Source organism: Tachypleus tridentatus, chromosome 6 (genome assembly GCF_004210375.1).
Source record: "Tachypleus tridentatus isolate NWPU-2018 chromosome 6, ASM421037v1, whole genome shotgun sequence".
NCBI classification, from domain to species: domain Eukaryota; kingdom Metazoa; phylum Arthropoda; class Merostomata; order Xiphosura; family Limulidae; genus Tachypleus; species Tachypleus tridentatus.
In genome coordinates this window covers 151,932,283-151,959,592 of record NC_134830.1, presented here as the reverse complement: position 1 = coordinate 151,959,592, position 27,310 = coordinate 151,932,283, and the positions used below count along the sequence as shown (strand labels likewise).

The window sequence follows — 27,310 nt, the reverse complement described above, 5'->3', positions numbered from 1 at the left end:
ACATCAGTTTTAGTGTAGTGTGTCTAAATGAATAAAATTGTTTGACATCAGTTTTAGTGTAGTGTGTCTAAATGAATAAAATTGTTTGACATCAGTTTTAGTGTAGTGTGTCTAAATAAATAAAACTGTTTGGCATCAGTTTTAGTGTAGTGTGTCTGAATAAATAAAACTGTTTGACATCAGTTTTAGTGTAGTATGTCTAAATGAATAAAATTGTTTGACATCAGTTTTAGTGTAGTGTGTCTAAATGAATAAAATTGTTTGACATCAGTTTTAGTGTAGCGTGTCTAAATAAATAAAATTGTTTGACATCAGTTTTAGTGTAGTATGTCTAAATGAATAAAATTGTTTGACATCAGTTTTAGTGTAGTATGTCTAAATAAATAAAACTGTTTGACATCAGTTTTAGTGTAGTGTGTCTAAATAAATAAAACTGTTTGACATCAGTTTTAGTGTAGTGTGTCTAAATGAATAAAATTGTTTGACATCAGTTTTAGTGTAGTATGTCTAAATAAATAAAACTGTTTGACATCAGTTTTAGTGTAGTGTGTCTAAATGAATAAAATTGTTTGACATCAGTTTTAGTGTAGTATGTCTAAATAAATAAAACTGTTTGACATCAGTTTTAGTGTAGTGTGTCTAAATGAATAAAATTGTTTGACATCAGTTTTAGTGTAGTGTGTCTAAATGAATAAAACTGTTTGACATCAGTTTTAGTGTAGTGTGTCTAAATGAATAAAATTGTTTGACATCAGTTTTAGTGTAGTATGTCTAAATAAATAAAACTGTTTGACATCAGTTTTAGTGTAGTGTGTCTAAATGAATAAAATTGTTTGACATCAGTTTTAGTGTAGTGTGTCTAAATAAATAAAACTGTTTGGCATCAGTTTTAGTGTAGTGTGTCTGAATAAATAAAACTGTTTGACATCAGTTTTAGTGTAGTATGTCTAAATGAATAAAATTGTTTGACATCAGTTTTAGTGTAGTGTGTCTAAATGAATAAAATTGTTTGACATCAGTTTTAGTGTAGTGTGTCTAAATAAATAAAACTGTTTGGCATCAGTTTTAGTGTAGTGTGTCTGAATAAATAAAATTGTTTGGCATCAGTTTTAGTGTAGTGTGTCTAAATAAATAAAACTGTTTGGCATCAGTTTTAGTGTAGTGTGTCTAAATAAATAAAACTGTTTGGCATCAGTTTTAGTGTAGTGTGTCTGAATAAATAAAACTGTTTGACATCAGTTTTAGTGTAGTGTGTCTAAATGAATAAAATTGTTTGACATCAGTTTTAGTGTAGTGTGTCTAAATGAATAAAATTGTTTGACATCAGTTTTAGTGTAGTGTGTCTAAATAAATAAAACTGTTTGACATCAGTTTTAGTGTAGTGTGTCTAAATGAATAAAATTGTTTGACATCAGTTTTAGTGTAGTGTGTCTAAATGAATAAAATTGTTTGACATCAGTTTTAGTGTAGTGTGTCTAAATAAATAAAACTGTTTGACATCAGTTTTAGTGTAGTGTGTCTAAATGAATAAAATTGTTTGACATCAGTTTTAGTGTAGTGTGTCTAAATGAATAAAATTGTTTGACATCAGTTTTAGTGTAGTGTGTCTAAATAAATAAAATTGTTTGACATCAGTTTTAGTGTAGTGTGTCTAAATGAATAAAATTGTTTGACATCAGTTTTAGTGTAGTGTGTCTAAATAAATAAAATTGTTTGACATCAGTTTTAGTGTAGTATGTCTAAATGAATAAAATTGTTTGACATCAGTTTTAGTGTAGTATGTCTAAATAAATAAAACTGTTTGACATCAGTTTTAGTGTAGTGTGTCTAAATAAATAAAACTGTTTGACATCAGTTTTAGTGTAGTGTGTCTAAATGAATAAAATTGTTTGACATCAGTTTTAGTGTAGTATGTCTAAATGAATAAAATTGTTTGACATCAGTTTTAGTGTAGTGTGTCTAAATGAATAAAATTGTTTGACATCAGTTTTAGTGTAGTATGTCTAAATAAATAAAACTGTTTGACATCAGTTTTAGTGTAGTGTGTCTAAATGAATAAAATTGTTTGACATCAGTTTTAGTGTAGTGTGTCTAAATGAATAAAACTGTTTGACATCAGTTTTAGTGTAGTGTGTCTAAATGAATAAAATTGTTTGACATCAGTTTTAGTGTAGTATGTCTAAATAAATAAAACTGTTTGACATCAGTTTTAGTGTAGTGTGTCTAAATGAATAAAATTGTTTGACATCAGTTTTAGTGTAGTGTGTCTAAATGAATAAAATTGTTTGACATCAGTTTTAGTGTAGTGTGTCTAAATAAATAAAACTGTTTGGCATCAGTTTTAGTGTAGTGTGTCTGAATAAATAAAACTGTTTGACATCAGTTTTAGTGTAGTATGTCTAAATGAATAAAATTGTTTGACATCAGTTTTAGTGTAGTGTGTCTAAATGAATAAAATTGTTTGACATCAGTTTTAGTGTAGTGTGTCTAAATAAATAAAACTGTTTGGCATCAGTTTTAGTGTAGTGTGTCTGAATAAATAAAACTGTTTGACATCAGTTTTAGTGTAGTATGTCTAAATGAATAAAATTGTTTGACATCAGTTTTAGTGTAGTGTGTCTAAATAAATAAAACTGTTTGACATCAGTTTTAGTGTAGTGTGTCTAAATGAATAAAATTGTTTGACATCAGTTTTAGTGTAGTATGTCTAAATAAATAAAACTGTTTGACATCAGTTTTAGTGTAGTGTGTCTAAATGAATAAAATTGTTTGACATCAGTTTTAGTGTAGTGTGTCTAAATGAATAAAATTGTTTGACATCAGTTTTAGTGTAGTGTGTCTAAATAAATAAAACTGTTTGGCATCAGTTTTAGTGTAGTGTGTCTGAATAAATAAAACTGTTTGACATCAGTTTTAGTGTAGTATGTCTAAATGAATAAAATTGTTTGACATCAGTTTTAGTGTAGTGTGTCTAAATGAATAAAATTGTTTGACATCAGTTTTAGTGTAGTGTGTCTAAATAAATAAAACTGTTTGGCATCAGTTTTAGTGTAGTGTGTCTGAATAAATAAAACTGTTTGACATCAGTTTTAGTGTAGTATGTCTAAATGAATAAAATTGTTTGACATCAGTTTTAGTGTAGTGTGTCTAAATGAATAAAATTGTTTGACATCAGTTTTAGTGTAGTGTGTCTAAATAAATAAAACTGTTTGGCATCAGTTTTAGTGTAGTGTGTCTGAATAAATAAAATTGTTTGGCATCAGTTTTAGTGTAGTGTGTCTGAATAAATAAAACTGTTTGACATCAGTTTTAGTGTAGTGTGTCTAAATGAATAAAATTGTTTGACATCAGTTTTAGTGTAGTGTGTCTAAATGAATAAAATTGTTTGACATCAGTTTTAGTGTAGTGTGTCTAAATAAATAAAACTGTTTGACATCAGTTTTAGTGTAGTGTGTCTAAATGAATAAAATTGTTTGACATCAGTTTTAGTGTAGTGTGTCTAAATGAATAAAATTGTTTGACATCAGTTTTAGTGTAGTGTGTCTAAATAAATAAAACTGTTTGACATCAGTTTTAGTGTAGTGTGTCTAAATGAATAAAACTGTTTGGCATCAGTTTTAGTGTAGTGTGTCTAAATAAATAAAACTGTTTGGCATCAGTTTTAGTGTAGTGTGTCTAAATAAATAAAACTGTTTGGCATCAGTTTTAGTGTAGTGTGTCTAAATAAATAAAACTGTTTGACATCAGTTTTAGTGTAGTGTGTCTAAATAAATAAAACTGTTTGACATCAGTTTTAGTGTAGTGTGTCTAAATGAATAAAATTGTTTGACATCAGTTTTAGTGTAGTGTGTCTAAATAAATAAAATTGTTTGACATCAGTTTTAACTAAATAAATAAAACTGTTTGACATCAGTTTTAGTGTAGTGTGTCTAAATGAATAAAATTGTTTGACATCAGTTTTAGTGTAGTGTGTCTAAATGAATAAAATTGTTTGACATCAGTTTTAGTGTAGTGTGTCTAAATAAATAAAACTGTTTGACATCAGTTTTAGTGTAGTGTGTCTAAATGAATAAAATTGTTTGACATCAGTTTTAGTGTAGTGTGTCTAAATGAATAAAATTGTTTGACATCAGTTTTAGTGTAGTGTGTCTAAATAAATAAAATTGTTTGACATCAGTTTTAGTGTAGTGTGTCTAAATGAATAAAATTGTTTGACATCAGTTTTAGTGTAGTGTGTCTAAATAAATAAAATTGTTTGACATCAGTTTTAGTGTAGTATGTCTAAATGAATAAAATTGTTTGACATCAGTTTTAGTGTAGTATGTCTAAATAAATAAAACTGTTTGACATCAGTTTTAGTGTAGTGTGTCTAAATAAATAAAACTGTTTGACATCAGTTTTAGTGTAGTGTGTCTAAATGAATAAAATTGTTTGACATCAGTTTTAGTGTAGTATGTCTAAATGAATAAAATTGTTTGACATCAGTTTTAGTGTAGTGTGTCTAAATGAATAAAATTGTTTGACATCAGTTTTAGTGTAGTATGTCTAAATAAATAAAACTGTTTGACATCAGTTTTAGTGTAGTGTGTCTAAATGAATAAAATTGTTTGACATCAGTTTTAGTGTAGTGTGTCTAAATGAATAAAACTGTTTGACATCAGTTTTAGTGTAGTGTGTCTAAATGAATAAAATTGTTTGACATCAGTTTTAGTGTAGTATGTCTAAATAAATAAAACTGTTTGACATCAGTTTTAGTGTAGTGTGTCTAAATGAATAAAATTGTTTGACATCAGTTTTAGTGTAGTGTGTCTAAATGAATAAAATTGTTTGACATCAGTTTTAGTGTAGTGTGTCTAAATAAATAAAACTGTTTGGCATCAGTTTTAGTGTAGTGTGTCTGAATAAATAAAACTGTTTGACATCAGTTTTAGTGTAGTATGTCTAAATGAATAAAATTGTTTGACATCAGTTTTAGTGTAGTGTGTCTAAATGAATAAAATTGTTTGACATCAGTTTTAGTGTAGTGTGTCTAAATAAATAAAACTGTTTGGCATCAGTTTTAGTGTAGTGTGTCTGAATAAATAAAACTGTTTGACATCAGTTTTAGTGTAGTATGTCTAAATGAATAAAATTGTTTGACATCAGTTTTAGTGTAGTGTGTCTAAATAAATAAAACTGTTTGACATCAGTTTTAGTGTAGTGTGTCTAAATGAATAAAATTGTTTGACATCAGTTTTAGTGTAGTATGTCTAAATAAATAAAACTGTTTGACATCAGTTTTAGTGTAGTGTGTCTAAATGAATAAAATTGTTTGACATCAGTTTTAGTGTAGTGTGTCTAAATGAATAAAATTGTTTGACATCAGTTTTAGTGTAGTGTGTCTAAATAAATAAAACTGTTTGGCATCAGTTTTAGTGTAGTGTGTCTGAATAAATAAAACTGTTTGACATCAGTTTTAGTGTAGTATGTCTAAATGAATAAAATTGTTTGACATCAGTTTTAGTGTAGTGTGTCTAAATGAATAAAATTGTTTGACATCAGTTTTAGTGTAGTGTGTCTAAATAAATAAAACTGTTTGGCATCAGTTTTAGTGTAGTGTGTCTGAATAAATAAAACTGTTTGACATCAGTTTTAGTGTAGTATGTCTAAATGAATAAAATTGTTTGACATCAGTTTTAGTGTAGTGTGTCTAAATGAATAAAATTGTTTGACATCAGTTTTAGTGTAGTGTGTCTAAATAAATAAAACTGTTTGGCATCAGTTTTAGTGTAGTGTGTCTGAATAAATAAAATTGTTTGGCATCAGTTTTAGTGTAGTGTGTCTGAATAAATAAAACTGTTTGACATCAGTTTTAGTGTAGTGTGTCTAAATGAATAAAATTGTTTGACATCAGTTTTAGTGTAGTGTGTCTAAATGAATAAAATTGTTTGACATCAGTTTTAGTGTAGTGTGTCTAAATAAATAAAACTGTTTGACATCAGTTTTAGTGTAGTGTGTCTAAATGAATAAAATTGTTTGACATCAGTTTTAGTGTAGTGTGTCTAAATGAATAAAATTGTTTGACATCAGTTTTAGTGTAGTGTGTCTAAATAAATAAAACTGTTTGACATCAGTTTTAGTGTAGTGTGTCTAAATGAATAAAATTGTTTGACATCAGTTTTAGTGTAGTGTGTCTAAATGAATAAAATTGTTTGACATCAGTTTTAGTGTAGTGTGTCTAAATAAATAAAATTGTTTGACATCAGTTTTAGTGTAGTGTGTCTAAATAAATAAAATTGTGTGATTTCAGTTTTAGTGTAGTGTGTCTAAATAAATAAAATTGTTTGGCATCAGTTTTAGTGTAGTGTGTCTAAATAAATAAAACTGTTTGGCATCAGTTTTAGTGTAGTGTGTCTAAATAAATAAAATTGTTTGGCATCAGTTTTAGTGTAGTGTGTCTAAATAAATAAAATTGTTTGACATCAGTTTTAGTGTAGTGTGTCTAAATGAATGAATTTTAGCTTAAATTATTTAGGAGTGAGATGATTTTTTTTCCTTTCTTTAACAGACAGGATGACAAGATTAAGTTACCACAATGCATGAACTCTTTGCTCAAGTTCTAAACAACAGAGATCTGTCCCGAGCTGGGGATCTGTTTTCCTTGGACGACCAAAGCATTGTGGGGGATTTGTCAGAAGTTCTGTCTAAGATCCAGGAAATATCGAGTGCCTCGGAATTCATTCTTAACGGCAACAATCAGAGTGTGGTGGAGATTTGCATAAATAGGGTAACCTCTGCAATCAGGTAAGATTAAAAACTTGTTTCAGTCAGAAAGGAGAGCAGATGGGGCGTGTGGTTGTGTGTTATATCAGGTCATCAGATATGTGGCTCTGAGTTCAAGCTTCAGCCTTTGTTACACCACGTAACAAAGTTGTGTCAGAAATAGTACCATAGTTGCTCTGGTGATATTAGTACATTGTTAGTTTATAAGTCTGAAACTTAGTGGAAGGATTTTTGGATAGTCAGAATACAGTGTTGCTTCAGTGTGAGCTATTCATACTTATTAGAGTTCTATATAGTCTGATTTATTCCTTAGGTTTCAGTCATAGTGTAGATAAAATAGATCTTTTATATGTACATAATGGCATGGCATGGCATGGCCAGGTGGTTAAGGTGCACAACTCATAGTCTTAGGGTTGCAGGCTCAAATCCCTGTCACACCAAACATGCTTACCCTTGGTAAAAGAGTTGCCTTCCCTCTAGTCTTACACTGCTAAGTTAGGGATGGCTATTGCAGATAGCCCTTGTGTAGCTTTGTACAAAATTCAAAAGAACAATGTGCATACTACTCTTTGTTTTCAGGGACACTGGAACTATTGAAAAACATGCTCCAGCTCTTGTGTCTTTATTGGAATCCTGTCTTAATCATGACCTTCGCCCTTCTAGCAAGGATGAAGACCCGCCCCATGCAAAAATTGCTTCAGAAATTGTCAACTGTATTTTTCTGGTAGTAATGTTTGTTATGTTTAATTGAAACTTCATGTACTATTTGACTACTCATATAACATAAACTGCAATGATTATTAATTGTAATAAAATTGTCATATACATGTTTATTTACATGTTTCACATAAAATTACTTTGTTTCTAAGAATGGTTTGAGTTAATATTCTAAAATGTATGTGTTAATGCTGCTATCTTAGCTGTGTGTAACAACAGCTTTTTCTTTGGTCTAGAATTACAGTCGTAAACCAGTAATGAAGCTGCTACTTCCTGTGGCTGTCAAGTTTCTCCACCGTGGCAACAAAGAACTCCGGAGAAATCTCTCAAGTTATCTGTCTTTAGCTGCAAACAACAATGCAGAACTCCTGGCACCTCATATTCAGCCAATTATAGATAGTGTCATAAGTGGTAAATGTCTTTATACATCAGTATCATGCAATACAGTCTCTCTTGCAAAAACACAGAGTGGAAGCTCATTTCCTTATTTCTGATCATTGGTTTCGTTCTTTGGAAATGTAATTTTCAGTTCTTGGTATATTTCAGACATTTCTGTTTGTTTTATTTTGATAATTGATTGTAGTTGTACATAATGGTGTAGAAGAATTTTTAAAAAATAAACTTTTTGTTTAAATGACGTTATGTGTGTAGTTTTACTGGAGTATAGTTTAGGCATGAAGGAATATTGATACAATCACAAGTAGCCCTGTATATGTTTACTGAAACCAGCTGCCAGATTGCATACTTTGTTCTTTAATTCCATCACTTACTGTTATGGATAAAATATTTTTCTTAAGGTTTAGTTTGAAAAAAAATTGAAGTAATTATGTTTTAATTTTGGTAAAAAAAAATCGTGTAACCTTAAGTTTATGTTCGTTTGGAACCTGAAATGTTGTTTAACGATAAACTTTAGTTATTGATCTCCTTTGTAATACAATTATTGCAGGATATATACCTTTCATGAAGTCCTGAAATATGCATTTATAAGAGTTTACAAGTAAAGCTGTCATTTATAATGGTATGTTCAGATAAGAAATGTACAAATAAACATTTAAGCTAAGCCTAAGGTTAATGAACTAATATCCAGACTTAAGGTAAGGCTAAAGTTAATGTTCTAATTTCTAGACACTTAAGCTAAATCCAAAAAAAGTGATATAACATGCAGGCCTAACCTAATTTTAAAGTAAGTGATATAATATCCAGACCTAACCTGATTTTAAAGTAAGTGATATAATATCCAGAACCGAACTTTATTTTAAAGTAAGTGACATAATATCCAGACCTAACCAAATTGTAAAGTAAGTGATATAATATCCAGACATTGATGCTAACATAAGGTTAGTGATCTAGTAAAGATACTGAAGCTAAGCCTAACGATCTAATATTTTAGAAAAGTAAATCCAAAAAATTAACAGGCATATAAATACATATACTTATTAAATTTAGAACAATACTACATTTAAATTATAAATTTATCAATATTTACACATTGTCACTTAGACCAAAGGGGTTTCATGATAAAAGTATTTTTGCAAAAATAACATGAGTTATGTCTGAATACTGTTTTCTTGTTTGTTTGTTTGTTTTTCATTGTTTTGTGTGACAGTTATTAGTTGGACTTGCAGTTCTAAAAATCTTATTTTGTTTCTATTATTTTTCAAACAACATTTTCACAAAAAAATATTTTGAATAAATATTAGTACATGTGAATAATCCACTTGGAAATCATATGCTCACTTGTCTTGTTGTTGTGTGTGTGTTTGCAGAATGAAGATTTTTATCATTTTTTAGAAGAATGTTGTGATCTAACTATCATTCAATCCTTGTTATCATTTTGTACAGATGTGCTACATTTGAAAAACAGTTTTATTTTACTTTTTGGTTACAACTTGTTAATTACAATAAGGGGTTTAAACAAGCCCTTCAAAGTTCTTGAAATTTTACTTAAGTTTCAATGTTGAGAAAAATCCCAATTTTGTAGAGAAAATTTTTAAGTTTTTTTATTTTCTTCTGCTGTGTCTAATAGTGTACATCTTTTTATTTAAAACTAAAGTTGTAAAAAATATACTAAATATGACATAATTCAATGAAAGGATGCCCCACGTTTATTATTTAAACATAATTTATGGGATCTTTTGAAAAGGTGAAGTTTTTATTTGTATGCATTTATAGTTATGGACTTTATATTAATGTGTTGTGGAACTGTCATGAACTTGTGTCTATGGATGAGTAAGATTGTATGAATCGTGGGAATGCACCATTTGTTATAAAAAGCCTGATTTATTGGAGTACATGCAGAATTAATTGTTTAAACATTTTGAATTTGTTTAATGAAAATGAACTTGTGAAAAACCTTAAGATAAAATTCAGATAAAGAACTTCTAATGAAATTTTGTTTCAATTAAATTATGTTATATTATAAAAGTGAAATTATAAAAAACAAATTGAGCAAAATTATTTTCCTTTTATTGACAGGTTTGTGTACTGTTTAATTACTGTTTATTCAAGTGACATTCCATCCACACAAACAAAAGGTCTTAATGAACAATAATTCACTTGCCTTTTATATTGTTTTATTATAATAAATTTGTTGTACTGGATTAATTCTAAATTAAATTTGAAAAAAATCATTTTTTTTTATACATTCTTAATGTTTGTTATCTTGATTAATTACTAAACAATGCATTGAATATTTCTTACTTTTACAGGAAACTATTTGCTTGTGAAAGTTCTCCCACAGATATATGCTGTCAATAAAGAACCAATTCATGACCATGTGATGGCACTAGTTTCTTTGTTGCCTTTGTGTGAAAACTCTGAGAAGATAATCCTTCTTAAATTATTTAGTTTAATTGCCAAAAACAAACCTTCGGTGAGTATTCATCACTTTTCTAAACTTGTGTTCATCACTCTTCTAAACTTGTGTTCATCACTCTTCTAAACTTGTGTTCATCACTCTTCTAAACTTGTGTTCATCACTCTTCTAAACTTGTGTTCATCACTCTTCTAAACTTGTGTTCATCACTCTTCTAAACTTGTGTTCATCACTCTTCTAAGCTTGTGTTCATCACCCTTCTAAACTTGTGTTCATCACTCTTCTAAGCTTGTGTTCATCACCCTTCTAAACTTGTGTTCATCACCCTTCTAAACTTGTGTTCATCACCCTTCTAAACTTGTGTTCATCACCCTTCTAAACTTGTGTTCATCACCCTTCTAAGCTTGTGTTCATCACTCTTCTAAACTTGTGTTCATCACTCTTCTAAGCTTGTGTTCATCACCCTTCTAAGCTTGTGTTCATCACTCTTCTAAACTTGTGTTCATCACCCTTCTAAGCTTGTGTTCATCACTCTTCTAAACTTGTGTTCATCACCCTTCTAAACTTGTGTTCATCACTCTTCTAAACTTGTGTTCATCACTCTTCTAAACTTGTGTTCATCACTCTTCTAAGCTTGTGTTCATCACCCTTCTAAACTTGTGTTCATCACTCTTCTAAACTTGTGTTCATCACCCTTCTAAACTTGTGTTCATCACCCTTCTAAACTTGTGTTCATCACCCTTCTAAACTTGTGTTCATCACCCTTCTAAGCTTGTGTTCATCACTCTTCTAAGCTTGTGTTCATCACCCTTCTAAACTTGTGTTCATCACCCTTCTAAACTTGTGTTCATCACCCTTCTAAACTTGTGTTCATCACCCTTCTAAACTTGTGTTCATCACTCTTCTAAACTTGTGTTCATCACTCTTCTAAGCTTGTGTTCATCACCCTTCTAAACTTGTGTTCATCACCCTTCTAAACTTGTGTTCATCACCCTTCTAAACTTGTGTTCATCACCCTTCTAAGCTTGTGTTCATCACCCTTCTAAGCTTGTGTTCATCACCCTTCTAAGCTTGTGTTCATCACTCTTCTAAACTTGTGTTCATCACCCTTCTAAGCTTGTGTTCATCACTCTTCTAAACTTGTGTTCATCACCCTTCTAAACTTGTGTTCATCACTCTTCTAAGCTTGTGTTCATCACTCTTCTAAGCTTGTGTTCATCACCCTTCTAAACTTGTGTTCATCACCCTTCTAAACTTGTGTTCATCACCCTTCTAAACTTGTGTTCATCACCCTTCTAAACTTGTGTTCATCACTCGTCTAAACTTGTGTTCATCACTCGTCTAAACTTGTGTTCATCACTCTTCTAAACTTGTGTTCATCACTCGTCTAAACTTGTGTTCATCACTCTTCTAAACTTGTGTTCATCACTCTTCTAAGCTTGTGTTCATCACCCTTCTAAGCTTGTGTTCATCACCCTTCTAAACTTGTGTTCATCACTCTTCTAAGCTTGTGTTCATCACCCTTCTAAACTTGTGTTCATCACTCGTCTAAACTTGTGTTCATCACTCTTCTAAACTTGTGTTCATCACTCTTCTAAACTTGTGTTCATCACTCTTCTAAACTTGTGTTCATCACTCTTCTAAACTTGTGTTCATCACTCTTCTAAACTTGTGTTCATCACCCTTCTAAACTTGTGTTCATCACCCTTCTAAACTTGTGTTCATCACCCTTCTAAACTTGTGTTCATTACTCTTCTAAATTTGTGTTCATCACTCTTCTAAACTTGTGTTCATCACTCTTCTAAGCTTGTGTTCATCACTCTTCTAAGCTTGTGTTCATCACCCTTCTAAACTTGTGTTCATCACCCTTCTAAACTTGTGTTCATCACCCTTCTAAACTTGTGTTCATCACTCTTCTAAACTTGTGTTCATCACTCGTCTAAACTTGTGTTCATCACTCGTCTAAACTTGTGTTCATCACTCGTCTAAACTTGTGTTCATCACTCTTCTAAACTTGTGTTCATCACTCGTCTAAACTTGTGTTCATCACTCTTCTAAACTTGTGTTCATCACTCTTCTAAACTTGTGTTCATCACTCTTCTAAACTTGTGTTCATCACCCTTCTAAGCTTGTGTTCATCACCCTTCTAAGCTTGTGTTCATCACTCTTCTAAGCTTGTGTTCATCACCCTTCTAAACTTGTGTTCATCACTCGTCTAAACTTGTGTTCATCACTCTTCTAAACTTGTGTTCATCACTCTTCTAAACTTGTGTTCATCACTCTTCCAAACTTGTGTTCATCACTCTTCTAAGCTTGTGTTCATCACTCTTCTAAGCTTGTGTTCATCACTCTTCTAAACTTGTGTTCATCACCCTTCTAAACTTGTGTTCATCACCCTTCTAAACTTGTGTTCATCACCCTTCTAAACTTGTGTTCATCACCCTTCTAAACTTGTGTTCATCACCCTTCTAAACTTGTGTTCATCACCCTTCTAAACTTGTGTTCATCACCCTTCTAAACTTGTGTTCATCACTCGTCTAAGCTTGTGTTCATCACTCTTCTAAACTTGTGTTCATCACTCTTCTAAACTTGTGTTCATTACTCTTCTAAGCTTGTGTTCATCACTCTTCTAAACTTGTGTTCATCACTCTTCTAAACTTGTGTTCATCACTCTTCTAAACTTGTGTTCATCACTCGTCTAAACTTGTGTTCATTACTTGTCTAAGCTTGTGTTCATCACTCTTCTAAACTTGTGTTCATTACTCTAAAACTTGTGTTCATTACTCTAAAACTTGTGTTCATCACTCTTCTAAGCTTGTGTTCATCACTCTTTTAAGCTTGTGTTCATCACTCGTCTAAGCTTGTGTTCATCACTCTTCTAAGCTTGTGTTCATCACTCTTCTAAACTTGTGTTCATCACTCTTCTAAACTTGTGTTCATCACTCTTCTAAACTTGTGTTCATTACTCTTCTAAGCTTGTGTTCATCACTCTTCTAAGCTTGTGTTCATCACTCTTTTAAACTTGTCTTCATCACTCTTTTAAACTTGTCTTCATCACTCTTTTAAACTTGTCTTCATTTCTCTTCTAAACTTGTGTTCATTACTCTTCTAAGCTTGTGTTCATCACTCTTCTAAACTTGTGTTCATTACTCTTCTAAACTTGTGTTCATCACTCTTCTAAACTTGTGTTCATCACCCTTCTAAACTTGTGTTCATCACCCTTCTAAACTTGTGTTCATCACCCTTCTAAACTTGTGTTCATCACCCTTCTAAACTTGTGTTCATCACCCTTCTAAACTTGTGTTCATCACCCTTCTAAACTTGTGTTCATCACCCTTCTAAACTTGTGTTCATTACTCTAAAACTTGTGTTCATCACCCTTTTAAACTTGTGTTCATTACTCTTCTAAACTTGTGTTCATTACTCTTCTAAACTTTTGTTCATTACTCTTCTAAGCTTGTGTTCATCACTCTTCTAAACTTGTGTTCATTACTCTTCTAAACTTGTGTTCATGACTCTTCTAAACTTGTGTTCATTACTCTTCTAAACTTGTGTTCATTGCTCTTCTAACCTTGTGTTCATCACTCTTCTAAGCTTGTGTTCATCACTCTTCTAAACTCGTGTTCATCTTCTTGTGATAATGTATTAACTAAATTAGCCTAAACAGCTACCACTAAATTTGCAACATTGATTGAACGTCTGAACTTTGACTGTTAGAAGACTCCAGTATCTTTAGTTGTTCATTTGAAGTGTACTGTCCTGCAGTGAGTTGGTAATAAAAGTGAGACAATTTTTGTATGTATCAAAATAAATGTTCAGCTGTTAAAATTATATTAGTGTGTACCATACACCCACATTCCACTAGTGTCCCTAAGCTATACATACAGACACTTTAACATGTGGCATATATAGATAAGATAGCTTTACCCACTTACTGATAACTGTAATTTGAAAGGTGTATTTTATTTTTGTTAAAAAGAGATTAAATTTTTAGATGAATAAAAATGTTTGTGAGAATAATGGACTTTTCGGTTGATTTATTGAATTAAAAGACATGTTTCATCTGTCTGTGTCTAAAACTCAAGGAATTACACCATCTACTAAAGTTCAAATGTTCAATCTAGATTTTTGGAGTAAAAACACTGACCAAGGTTTTTTTACTAACAGATATGAGGACTTACTTTACCAAATTAAAGGTTTCTATTAATATAACAATGCTGTTATTCGAATCAGTTATTTCCTTTCTTTAACACATTGTTATCCATTAATTTCCCTGCCTTATGTTTCTTACTCAAATCATAAACTATGCTGCTCATTTATATCAAGTAAAAATCCTAATTTGTAGTAAATGTCCATATTTCCTAGATTATTGTATTACTTTTATAATATACTGTTAGAATTTTCAAAACAATGTTCACGGGTTTATCAAAATTTTTCCTACTGAGCTGGCACATGTTGTCTTTCAACCTGCAGAAGGACAGCCATGGGTTTAATATGCCACATAAAATATTCTATAAACACTGCATACTGAATTTGTCTTTCAACCTGCAGAAGGACAGCCATGGGTTTGATAGACCACACAAAATATCATTGTATAAACACTGAATACTGAATTTGTTTTTCAACCTGCAGAAGGACAGCCATGGGTTTAATATGCCACATAAAATATCATTGTATAAACACTGAATATTGAATTGCACATTTTTATTTCAAACCCAATCGATACATGTTATCAGACTCATATTGTAAGTGTGGGTTCAGTAAAATAACCTGTGATGTGTTCTAGTTACTGGAGAGCAATTTGCCGCAGTTGAGCGAGTGCCTGACAATCTCGAGTTGTGTCATGTGTGTACTTCAGATATTCCTCGACATGGCCGCAATCCGTCCCTTACCGTTCACAGAACACCAACAGAAGATGAAGGCAGTGGGCGAGCAGCAGCCTGGGTCACTCCCTCTTGTAGCACGCATGCTCGGCATCATTGGGAAGCTGAGTCTGGTTTGTATAAAGCTTTTATTTCTTTTTTTTAAGGGTTCTTACCTTGTTTGTGGTACATGCAAAATTATTAAACATGGTTTATAAGAACTTAAAATAATTTTTGATGAGTAATTTTAATCAGGACAATAAATTGATGGAAATTACTTAAATCTTATTTGTATAAAACTGATTTATTTTGTATCAAAACTTATAAATTACATGATTACTGAAAAATGCTGAGAATGTACACACTATTGTGAGATTATTCTTGGAAAATATCAGGTATAACGATTGTAATCAAACAAGTTTGTTCATTTGAATGTAGTTGTTATGAGATAAGCTATGATAAAATGCAGTTGTGCTTTTCTGGGGAAGCAGAAACAATTAAAACAAAAAGACTTGTAATTCTGATACCTTAAAGATATTTCTATGTTTTTGTGTAACAATAGTATAAAAAAAAACGATTTATTATTATTTGTTAACTACTTGTGCCTAATGACCACGTGATTTTGTTGAAACATCGTATGTTTATAATAGTTTTAGTTATCATTTTTTGTACATTTCCTAGGTGTTTCGTCTGTAAACAAATATTGATCTTTTTATAATTTTTTAGGCTTTTCCAAAGTGTAGGTTTCAGTTTCTGAGAAACTGTTTTTTTTATATTATTTTGAAGGTTTTGTTTTTTGTGTGATTTTCTGTCACTTTCTCTGATTATCCTATTACACATTTCTGTTACTACCCTAAAAGTAGCTACAGCCAGATTTTGAAGTCATTGAATAAAACATTATAAGCTGTTTATCTATTTATAAAACATTATAAGCTGTTTATCTATTTATAAAACATTATAAGCTGTTTATCTATTTATAAAACATTATAAGCTGTTTATCTATTTATAAAACATTATAAGCTGTTTATCTATTTATAAAACATTATAAGCTGTTTATCTATTTATAAAACATTATAAGCTGTTTATCTATTTATAAAACATTATAAGCTGTTTATCTATTTATAAAACATTATAAGCTGTTTATCTATTTATAAAACATTATAAGCTGTTTATCTATTTGCCAAGTGAATAAAATTGTGTGAAAAATAAGTTGATATTGTCCTTGCAGCTTAACAACAATTTAGTGGTAAGTTTGGGAGGCTTAGGAATAAATCACAGATCCAGGAATGTTTGTACAGTTTTTTAACTGTTGTTTGTATTCTTGAGAATATTGTTATTTAGCCTAACTTAATGACACTGTGACAGATCAGGTCATAGGTCACTGTTAATAAAAATGTATTGACAGTTTTCATCGTGTTTTTGTGATTTTTAATTAAAAGTGGTGATTGTACTGGAGTTTCCAAACATAAACTGTGTGTGTGTGTGTGTGTAATGTAACTTACTGATATTAAGAGGAAAATAAAGAAGTTGTAGGATAAAAGGAGCTATTTGTAATGTTTTATTAAATCTAAACAGTGTCCATCTAAAGGTTTGGAGAGTTTACAATATCTTGAGGGTTTTGTTTTCCATTACTAAGGTTCGTGCAGTTTTGTTATTTCTTTTCTGAGAAGGACAAAATCAAGATGTTATTGACACATTAACAATCAGTTATAAAATTTAACATCTTTCTTGTTTAACAGAATGATTGACATATGGAATTGGTTGCTTTCAGGTGTGGTAGATGCCATTAATTTAAGGTTTGATACATTCAAGTTATAAGTGGTTTAGTTAATAGATGGACTATCAGTTTCACCCAATATTCATTGTTATTTTTTTCTTTTATACAGTACTTTTGAGAGCTAAAAATAATTGCTACACAATATTTTGCAAAATTGATTTTAAATTTTCCCTGATGGCTGTATTAAAATAGAATGTTTTAGTATTGTGTAGAATAAAAATAATTATTTTCAGAACATTTGTTTCTGGGATGAAGTGTTTTTTTTTGATAAATTCAGTTGTTGGAATTTTACGTATTATGTTTGATTTTTGTAAATTGTAACTTTTTTTAATCTATCTGATTTTGATTTTTTAATTTGTTTTTTTTATGACCTGAATCTATGGAGAATGAAAAAAAATGTTTAATTGTAAACAGGAAAGAGGAAAAGACTGCTTAGATTACTTGGTAGCTCAGCTGGCTAAAACTGACCATTCTAGTTTGCATGCCTTGTTACGAGAAATCAAAGGAATAACGGAAGTCTATCCAGTGCTTTTGCCACGCTACCTGCCTGACATCTGTAGCCAGGCTGAAGGATCCACCTCAACAGCTCGGTGGTACATTCAGGAGCTGAAAGCAGACTATGCAAATCCTAAGTAAGCATTTTCTTATTTGTTATTTGTTTGTATATGATATTCTGTTTCAGGGAATGTGGTTTTGTCTTAGTTTGAGTGGTATGCTGTGCTGGACTGAGCATGGTTAATTGATTTAACCAGACTATGGATCTGAGATTCCATGGTTTGCATTAATCTGGCTCAGAAGCAAGTATTAGAACCTGAAATTGGTTCAGGGACTTTCATTTGACTTGACAGTATGTATTAGTAACTAAAACTGGCAAACAGATTTTAATCTTGTACAAAAGTGCTTTTTGTACAATGTTTTTCAATGTGTAGTTAGTTGTAAGAGAGAAAGTATATTGAACTATCAGCCAGTGAAAAGTAGTTGTTGATTTTTAAAAAAGATGGTGCTAGTTGTCTTTAAAATGAAAATTATGATGAAAATAAGTTATTCTGAAATAAAGTTGTAATAATCACATAAGTTGTATTTTGTGTTTAAACTTAAGTTCTTTTATCTCAGCATTAATTTGCTAAACTGAACTTGTATGCTTTTACTTGTTATTCTATTTGTGTTAGTATTTTGAATATTAGTAACGTTAGTGCAGGAATTCATCAGTAGCTCCTGTTCTGTTTTGGAATTTGTGATAAAAGTGATAATGTTATTAAGACCAAACAGAGTATCATTGTTGAGTTAAGTATTTCTGTTATAGCAAATGCATGACCTTTATGAATTTTCAAGGTATAATGTGGTTACGTTAATTACAAAACTCAATAAAAGATTAATTGAAAATATTTTTCTCTCGCTTCTATTTTTTTCAGCCGTCACCAACATCATTTGAACCAGACCTCTGGAGGCATCACGATTGTTCGAGTTGGAGGCAGCAAGCAAGATTTGGTGGCTACTTCTACAAACAGTATAGTAACGACTCTCTGTACCACGACGGTCATGTCAGTAACAACCCTATAACATCCACAAAGTCTGGTGTGCAGAGTAACGTAGCTGGTCTGTCTCGAGAGAGCCGAGGAAATATAGCTAATTCAAAACACAGCCTGGTGACTGTACCAGAGAGAAGATCTCTTAGTCAGCTGCTTTCCAATCAACCTATGAACCGTAGCTTAAGCAGGCTCTCGACGGCTGGAGGAATTATGGGTAAGAAGATTACAGATAATTACTGTTGTGTAATCTTTTAAAACTCCAAGTTATTCTGTTTTGGAATTTGTTGATTTGTTTTTAGTCCTGCATTAGTAATTGAGATTGTCTTTCTACTATAAAAAAATAAAAATAAATGGTGCATATAAAAAGAAATCAGAAAACACTCTGCCATTAATTGAATGTGGTGTTTCTTGAAATTCTTTGTAATCACCTGTATTGATGCCAGAATTAAATATACTAACAAATGTAACACATTTTTGATGGACTTTTGGTTGATATTTTGAGCTGAAACTGTTTCCTTACCCCCTCCCTTTGGTGGGACACTGGTAAGTCTCTTGACTTACAATGTTGAAATTTGATTCCTTACAGTGGACACAGTGTGGTGCTGCTTTAAAACCATCAGATTTAACCCATTTCGTATTCCTACAATAATTGTGGCACTTGGACTCTGGCATGGGTCAAATTAGTTTCTTAAAATGTTGATAAAAATTCTGTGTTCAGTTAAGTTATTTCTAATTCAAAAGCTTAACTCATAAAATATCAAGTGTTAAACATAAAGCAGACCTTGGTTCAGGATTTGGTGAAATTTGCAAATTATGAGAAGTTTGTAGCAGACCACATGCTGGTTTTCTTTTGTAATACCTTTGGGGTAGGCTTATTTACAAAAAAGAAAAAAAAAAGAAAAAGCTTTTATTTTGAAATATGAAAACTAATTTATGTACACAAATTTCTACAGTTTACTCTTATCAGTTTCTGGACACCACTCAGTGGTATCGCTTGAATTTTCTAACATTTAGTGAAAGGTACAGAACTATTTGTGGTAATTTTTCTCTTCATTTATTGATATTTATTAACTTGCAGAGCTGTACCCAAGTAGATTTTTTTTATAGAAAAAGTTAGTTGTATTTTGAGTATCAATCGAAAATTGAATTATATATATATTAGACATTTCTTTCCACTTCTGATGACTCATCAAGTGTGATTTTATGAGTGAAATGGTTGTCACAATACCAGTATTTTGTTAACTTATTTTTCATAACGTAACCTATCATGGAAAAAACGTTTTATTTTATTGTAAACCCTGCTCACCTGGGTTATGGGTCATACAGGACATTTCCAAAACTCCTGATTCAGCTGACATTATTCAGTGGGATGATGATTTTGATCAGCTTTTTCCTCCTTTTGAATTTGTGATTCCTTCTCAACATTATCCTGAAAATTTACCTAGACATTCCTCGGCTTTCACGGATCTTGTTTCTCAGGCTTGTAATGCTTTGTCTCTTTCATCTTATTTCTTATTCTCCTCTTCCTATTTTGTTGCATGATCATTCTTCTCAACCATTTTTGATATTCCCTTCCTCAGTTTCACACTGATTATTTTATCTCCCAGTTGGGTGATGGGAGCAGTGGGCCCCATCTCGTGTGAGCATCTGATCAGATGCGTCCTTGCTTGCCGTCAGACAAAATATCCGTTTTTTTGGATCACTTATTACTTGGTTCATTATTATTTCTTGGGGGAGCAGCTTTCGAATCTAATGTTAGTCTCACAAATGCCCAATATTTTCACTTTTGTCATACCCTCATTTCCTTCTTAGGTGTCTCTCTTCCATTTATCTCCTCTTGGAGGTTCTCCACAAATATTCTGAGATATTTTCTGCTGACACCCTTCACCTTCCCTGTTCCACTTTGGCTCATGTTTCATCCTTGGCTGTGTTGTTATGCACGCAGATTCTTTATTTCTGAGACCTTATCGATAAGTACCCTTTTCGGATTTGGGTTAAGTTACCCTCTACTTATTTTGGGGACTTCTGTCTTGCTTCTTTTCTTCTGTATTATGTCTGATACTGTTCATGAGAATATCAAGCCTTGGGTAGCATCTGCCTAACAACAGTCCATTCTTTGGTCCATTTGTTTTGATCAGAACCTTCAGTACCACCTGTTCCTGTTTTCTGTCCTTTATCCTCCCATGATTTATCCATTCCTTCCAGTTTGAGTACTTCCTTTAGTCGGGGTCATACTGACATATTGTCCATTGTCAATAATACCAATGATGACCTGATGGATTTGGGTCCTGTTAGAGCTCAATTGTTAGGTTTTCTTTCTCATTGACTACACTTTGTCAAAGATAAATGTGTGACAAAGATTTTATCAGGGAAACTCCAGTTTCTCCTCGCTTGTTTTCTTTCTTTCTCCAGATCCTATAACTTGCCAGCATCTGTCAGAGGAAATTCAGGGTGTGTGTTTTCAAACTTCTGACAGATTGTTGGTGTTATCCCACTTCCATTCTCTCACCCATCATTGTCTGGTGATGTTTCATTGTGGCAGCTCAACAGTTGTGACTCCTATCAACTGCCAAGGGAGCACCCAATCCAGGGATTTTTGTTACCTGAACCAGGTGCATTACATTCATCTTGCATGTCATGTGCCAGGTGATTTCAATCTGGTAGTGGTTGTCTTTCCGCGTCCAGACCAAATATATTTCTTGGAGTGGTCATTAGATTCAGTTGTTTTCAGAGACCTTTATCTCCTCTGAATTTCTTCCCAGTTGGATATATTTCTTCTAGCTGTTGGTGCCTTCAGCTAGGATCAGTCTCACAAATACCGTGATGTGTACCCCACCATCCATTTGCCGTTGGGTTATTTCTCTGATACACTCCACTTACTTTGGGTTCTCCTCATTGTACTCCATTGGTTAGCACAATCCTGGTTTCTGAGGCTCCAATGTCTTTTCCTTTAACTTCCTGTCCTTTCACTGTTTCTCTATCTTTTGTATCCACTCTTTTTCCCTTTATCTTAGTCTCCCCATTCTGTATATTTATGCATGACATTTGTCTGGTCCTTGACAAAGAGATCTGGCTTCATGCAATGAGTTACCTCCCTTCTACTGCTTCTATTCATCCATCTTCCATGGACATTTGCTAGCAAAGGTCTAATTCAGCTGTTTTCCACTGGCAGATGATTTCCTGCTGGCAAGCTTTTAGTGGCTCAGGTGGCAGAATTTCTTACCTGGCTCTTTGACCATGAGTCTTAAGTCTTTCCAATTTCTGGATATAGGGTAACCCTATCCCATATCTTCTGTTTCTCAATATGCTGTTGTGTTTTTAGTTACATGTTCTCACCGTGCTTGTGTTTCCTTCCAGGCATCCTGCCCTTCAAGACTGGGACAATACTGTAGTCCTCCATGTCCTCTACCTCTTTTTGAACATTTTCATCATTCTTCTTGTGTAATTTGTCTGTATAAGCTATGTTGACTCATTTTTCCTCTCTCTTAACCATGACTCTGCATAGTCGTTGTTAAGATGGGATGTTCCACAGGATCGCTTGAAGGTTATTTATCTCATGACAGTTGCTGCATAAATATGCCTATTTTGGACCATACCACCCATGGACTGTATGGGTAAAGCAGAAGGAGATAGATGCCCATCCCTGCCATGTCTTGAGTGAATAACTTGGTATAGTCTGCTTTTTAAAGTAGGGTATTGTGGTCGCCCATTGCACTACCTCTGGTGATGATGTTCCTCCAGACTCTCTAACGAGTTTGGCCTCCTGATACTAATTAACTATCATAGGAGTTGATTCATCACCTTCCTGGATGACATGGCCTCCTGTTCCACATCCATTACAACTGCAGTCCAACCCCTTTTATCAACAGCCCTCATCCTACCTTCTCACAAGCATTGATTCCCACCATTGCTGTGTAGGATTTGAGTGAAAAAACTTTGAATCCATTCTCTCGACATCAGATTTCCAGTCCCAGATAGTTTTAGGGTGTTTATTCTTGTGTCATACCCAGGAATTGGAGTAGTTCTTAATCTCTGATTACTGTGTTGGAGGTGAAAATGGTATGATTCCCACAGAATGTTGGTACCCTGTAGAGGAGGTTTGGAATGTTGTGGAGTATGGTCTGATGCACCTCAGTCACTTTACATCTCAAATATTCTACCCTCGTGTTTGCTGATTTATACACATGGACAAAGAGTATATGTGGTGTGGTTCTCTCAGAGGTGTCCTGCAGACACCTTTATGTGTACATCTGATATTTCTCCTTCTGACTGTGGAATTCTAGCTATCCTGTGAGGAGTAGGTACCTTATGAGAAGTTATAATTTTCCTATACTGAAAATATATTTTCAGTAGGTACTTACATCCTCTCACAGTCACCACACTTCTTCTCTGGTGTTCACATCTTCTGTCAACTTTCAAGATAAAGATTCAGTAAACAAGCGTAGGGGAAGTGGCATGTGTCATGTGAGCATACTTTGATACTATGAATTAAAAGATGAATTACGATGATTTGCATGAGAGAGTTGTTGGAATGTAGTAATTCCAACAGGGAGGAAGAGTGGGGCTTGTGGCATGTGCAGTGAAAATGTTCACATATAGAGGGCAGTATTGTTAGGAATAGTTAACCTTGTGAGAGAAGGTAAGTATGTATCGAAAATACATTTTCAATACAGGAAAATTATAATTTTTATATAACTTTTAATAAAGTTCTTATCGTTAACTGACAATATTAATTTGATGAGAAAGTGCTTCTTATTTATTTATTTTAAATAACATGAAAAGTCAGTGGGTTTTTACTCTTTTGTTTTTCAGTTCATCAGAGTAACGGCAGACTGAGTTCTCCAACTGGACGAGCTGTCAGCATGACAAAACTAAGTTCTGGATCTGGTGTTAACAAAAGTTTCACAGCCCTCAACAACCGACACACTGCGGCTTCCCAGACTTCTCGAATAACAAGTGGTGGTGTCACAGTCACCACCTCAGCCACAACTGCAAAACAGAAAAGTTTTAGGTAATGTTTATCTGTATTCAGTACTTGAAATGCCCCTCTGCTAGTACAGCGGTAAGTCTACAGATTTACAACTCTAAAATCAGGGGTTCGATTCCACACAGTGGGCTCAGCAGATAGCCTTTGCTATAAGAAAACAGTACTTGAAACTATTGGTAAAACTCCATAATTACAAAACAGAGGAGAAGACAAAGACAGTTGTATTTTTCACTCATTACAGCCATGGTTTTGCCTGTACCAGTTGATGCTTTTACTGCAAAAAATATGTTTATAATACATGTGTATATATTTTTTATTTGGTAATTTGTTTCCATGATGCTGAAATAAGTTTTGAAAAATATTTACATTTTTGGGAATTTTTTAAAACAAGGTAATTTAGTGTAGAAAGTGAAACTAATAGCTGAAGATACAGAACTTTGAGTGTTCTATATCTTTTTTTAAACTAATTGCTGAAGATACAGAACTTTGAGTGTTCTATATCTTTTTTTAAACTAATAGCTGAAGATACAGAACTTTGAGTGTTCTATATCTTTTTTTAAACTAATAGCTGAAGATACAGAACTTTGAGTGTTCTATATCTTTTTTTAACTAATAGCTGAAGATACAGAACTTTGAGTGTTCTATATCTTTTTTAAACTAATAGCTGAAGATACAGAACTTTGAGTGTTCTATATCTTTTTTTAAACTAATAGCTGAAGATACAGAACTTTGAGTGTTCTATATCTTTTTTAAACTAATAGCTGAAGATACAGAACTTTGAGTGTTCTATATCTTTTTTTAAACTAATAGCTGAAGATACAGAACTTTGAGTGTTCTATATCTTTTTTAAACTAATAGCTGAAGATACAGAACTTTGAGTGTTCTATATCTTTTTTTTAAACTAATAGCTGAAGATACAGAACTTTGAGTGTTCTATATCTTTTTTTTAAACTAATAGCTGAAGATACAGAACTTTGAGTGTTCTATATCTTTTTTTAAACTAATAGCTGAAGATACAGAACTTTGAGTGTTCTACATCTTTTTTTAAACTAATAGCTGAGTGTTCTATATCTTTTTTTAAACTAATAGCTGAAGATACAGAACTTTCAGTGTTCTATATCCTTTTTTAAACTAATAGCTGAAGATACAGAACTTTGAGTGTTCTATATCTTTTTTTAAACTAATAGCTGAAGATACAGAACTTTGAGTGTTCTATATCTTTTTTTAAACTAATAGCTGAAGATACAGAACTTTCAGTGTTCTATATCTTTTTTTAAACTAATAGCTGAAGATACAGAACTTTCAGTGTTCTATATCTCTTTTAAACTAATAGCTGAAGATACAGAACTTTGAGTGTTCTATATCTTTTTTTAAACTAATAGCTGAAGATACAGAACTTTGAGTGTTCTATATCTTTTTTAAACTAATAGCTGAAGATACAGAACTTTGAGTGTTCTATATCTTTTTTTAAACTAATAGCTGAAGATACAGAACTTTGAGTGTTCTATATCTTTTTTTTAAACTAATAGCTGAAGATACAGAACTTTGAGTGTTCTATATCTTTTTTTTAAACTAATAGCTGAAGATACAGAACTTTGAGTGTTCTATATCTTTTTTAAACTAATAGCTGAAGATACAGAACTTTGAGTGTTCTATATCTTTTTTAAACTAATAGCTGAAGATACAGAACTTTGAGTGTTCTATATCTTTTTTTTAAACTAATAGCTGAAAATACAGAACTTTGAGTGTTCTATATTTTTTTTAAACTAATAGCTGAAGATACAGAACTTTGAGTGTTCTATATCTTTTTTTAAACTAATAGCTGAAGATACAGAACTTTGAGTGTTCTATATCTTTTTTTAAACTAATAGCTGAAGATACAGAACTTTGAGTGTTCTATATCTTTTTTAAACTAATAGCTGAAGATACAGAACTTTGAGTCTTCTATATCTTTTAAACTAATAGCTGAAGATACAGAACTTTGAGTGTTCTATATCTTTTTTTAAACTAATAGCTGAAGATACAGAACTTTGAGTGTTCTATATCTTTTTTTAAACTAATAGCTGAAGATACAGAACTTTGAGTGTTCTATATCTTTTTTTAAACTAATAGCTGAAGATACAGAACTTTGAGTGTTCTATATCTTTTTTTAAACTAATAGCTGAAGATACAGAACTTTGAGTGTGTTCTATATCTTTTTTAAACTAATAGCTGAAGATACAGAACTTTGAGTGTTTTATATCTTTTTTTAAACTAATAGCTGAAAATACAGAACTTTGAGTGTTCTATATCTTTTTTTAAACTAATAGCTGAAGATACAGAACTTTGAGTGTTTTATATCTTTTTTTAAACTAATAGCTGAAGATACAGAACTTTGAGTGTTCTATATCTTTTTTTAAACTAATAGCTGAAGATACAGAACTTTGAGTGTTCTATATCTTTTTTTTAAACTAATAGCTGAAGATACAGAACTTTCAGTGTTTTATATCTTTTTTAAACTAATAGCTGAAAATACAGAACTTTGAGTGTTCTATATCTTTTTTAAACTAATAGCTGAAGATACAGAACTTTGAGTGTTTTATATCTTTTATATTTTGTGCAAACATTCCATTAAAGGAAATCTAAACCAAATTTTTTTAACCTTCTGCAAGTGAGCAGAATAACAAACAGCAAATTTTGAGGTTAATAAATGACTCATTGTCACTTAGAAATATGTTGTCACAGAAACCATGCTGTGATAAGCAGATTGCATAAATTGATAACTTTAATTTTCACGACTGTTAAATTATACACAACTGATGGTTAATGCTCGATTGGGGATCTGAAACTCCATGGCTGATGTACTCTTGACACAAAAGCAAAATAACTTTTGCTCTAGATTCTGACCATAGGTATATTGTGATGGTCAAATCCTATTACTCAGACTGACAATAGCAACTTAAGAATTGCCAACAGGTGGTGTTAACTTCCCTCTAGCATATCACTTGAAAATTAAGGAGGGCAACCACAGAAAATTAAATTAAGTAAAAATATTTGTGTTCATGTTTTGACTGATAGTAAAACTTTCTAGTTTAAAACTCTGATGTTTGTTGTTATTTGTAATTAACTATCTGTGCTCTTCCCACCATGGGAATCAAAACCTAGTTTCTAGCATTGTTAGCTCTCAGGTGTACTGCAGTGTCACTAGGGGGCAATCTGTTCTTTAATTTCCACATTTTTTAGCAAACTGTACCTTTCCCACTAGGCCTATATTATGGTGTTTGAAAAATAGTTTTGCAGTATGTTTTGAGTTTACAATGGAGTAATTAGGTAAACATTATTGTAGCCACATTGAACAAAACCTTAATGACCTTCTCAATGGCTCAGCACCAAGTTTGCAGGCTCTAAATACTAAAAACTAGGTTTCAATACTCATGGTGAACAAAGCAAAAACTAAAGTTCATTGTATATCTTTGTGCTTTATAACAAAGAAGAGATTTTAAGGTTTAAATTTTGATGAATAATACAAGGAATATTCTTTGCAATATCTCATTTGATGCAGTAGCTATTGTAGTTATGTCAGACTGCTTATGATTATATTGATAAATACAAACTTTATTTGTCCGTTGTGGTGAGATTATTTCTATGTTTAAATCAGTGGTAGCATTCCAGTTCTTGAAGAAGAAAGTCACAGCAAAATGACGTATCCATAACAAGTTCCACTGTCAAAAGTGATTCCACTGGTGAAACTCCATCATTCCATCCAAGTCATTCTTCATCTGCGACGAAGTCATTTTGCAGCAGCATCACATTCCATCAGTGGCAGTCCAGAGCCTTCCTCTCCATCCAGTACAACATTGCCACCTTGTGAATCTGAAAACA

The 27,310-nt window shown here is 32.1% G+C and overlaps 1 protein-coding gene and 1 long non-coding RNA gene across 2 annotated transcripts in view; both read left to right on the top strand.

The window, feature by feature from the left end:
- Nucleotides 1-18,493, top strand: part of LOC143254078 (ventricular zone-expressed PH domain-containing protein homolog 1-like) — a 30,344-nt gene extending 11,851 nt beyond the window's left edge. Inside the window, exons 2-8 of the mRNA XM_076508826.1 lie at nucleotides 6,548-6,783; nucleotides 7,342-7,486; nucleotides 7,716-7,890; nucleotides 10,188-10,351; nucleotides 15,081-15,290; nucleotides 17,348-17,565; nucleotides 18,346-18,493. Of these exons, the coding sequence (XP_076364941.1) occupies nucleotides 6,575-6,783; nucleotides 7,342-7,486; nucleotides 7,716-7,890; nucleotides 10,188-10,351; nucleotides 15,081-15,290; nucleotides 17,348-17,565; nucleotides 18,346-18,493 (1,269 nt within the window). The 5' untranslated portion in view covers nucleotides 6,548-6,574. The remainder of the gene's footprint in view (nucleotides 1-6,547; nucleotides 6,784-7,341; nucleotides 7,487-7,715; nucleotides 7,891-10,187; nucleotides 10,352-15,080; nucleotides 15,291-17,347; nucleotides 17,566-18,345) is intronic.
- On the top strand, nucleotides 18,492-27,181 carry LOC143254079 (uncharacterized). The gene is made up of 3 exons (XR_013029946.1): nucleotides 18,492-18,676; nucleotides 23,275-23,473; nucleotides 27,087-27,181. It is a non-coding gene; the product is annotated as an uncharacterized LOC143254079 (long non-coding RNA).
- The last annotated feature ends 129 nt before the right edge of the window (nucleotides 27,182-27,310 follow it).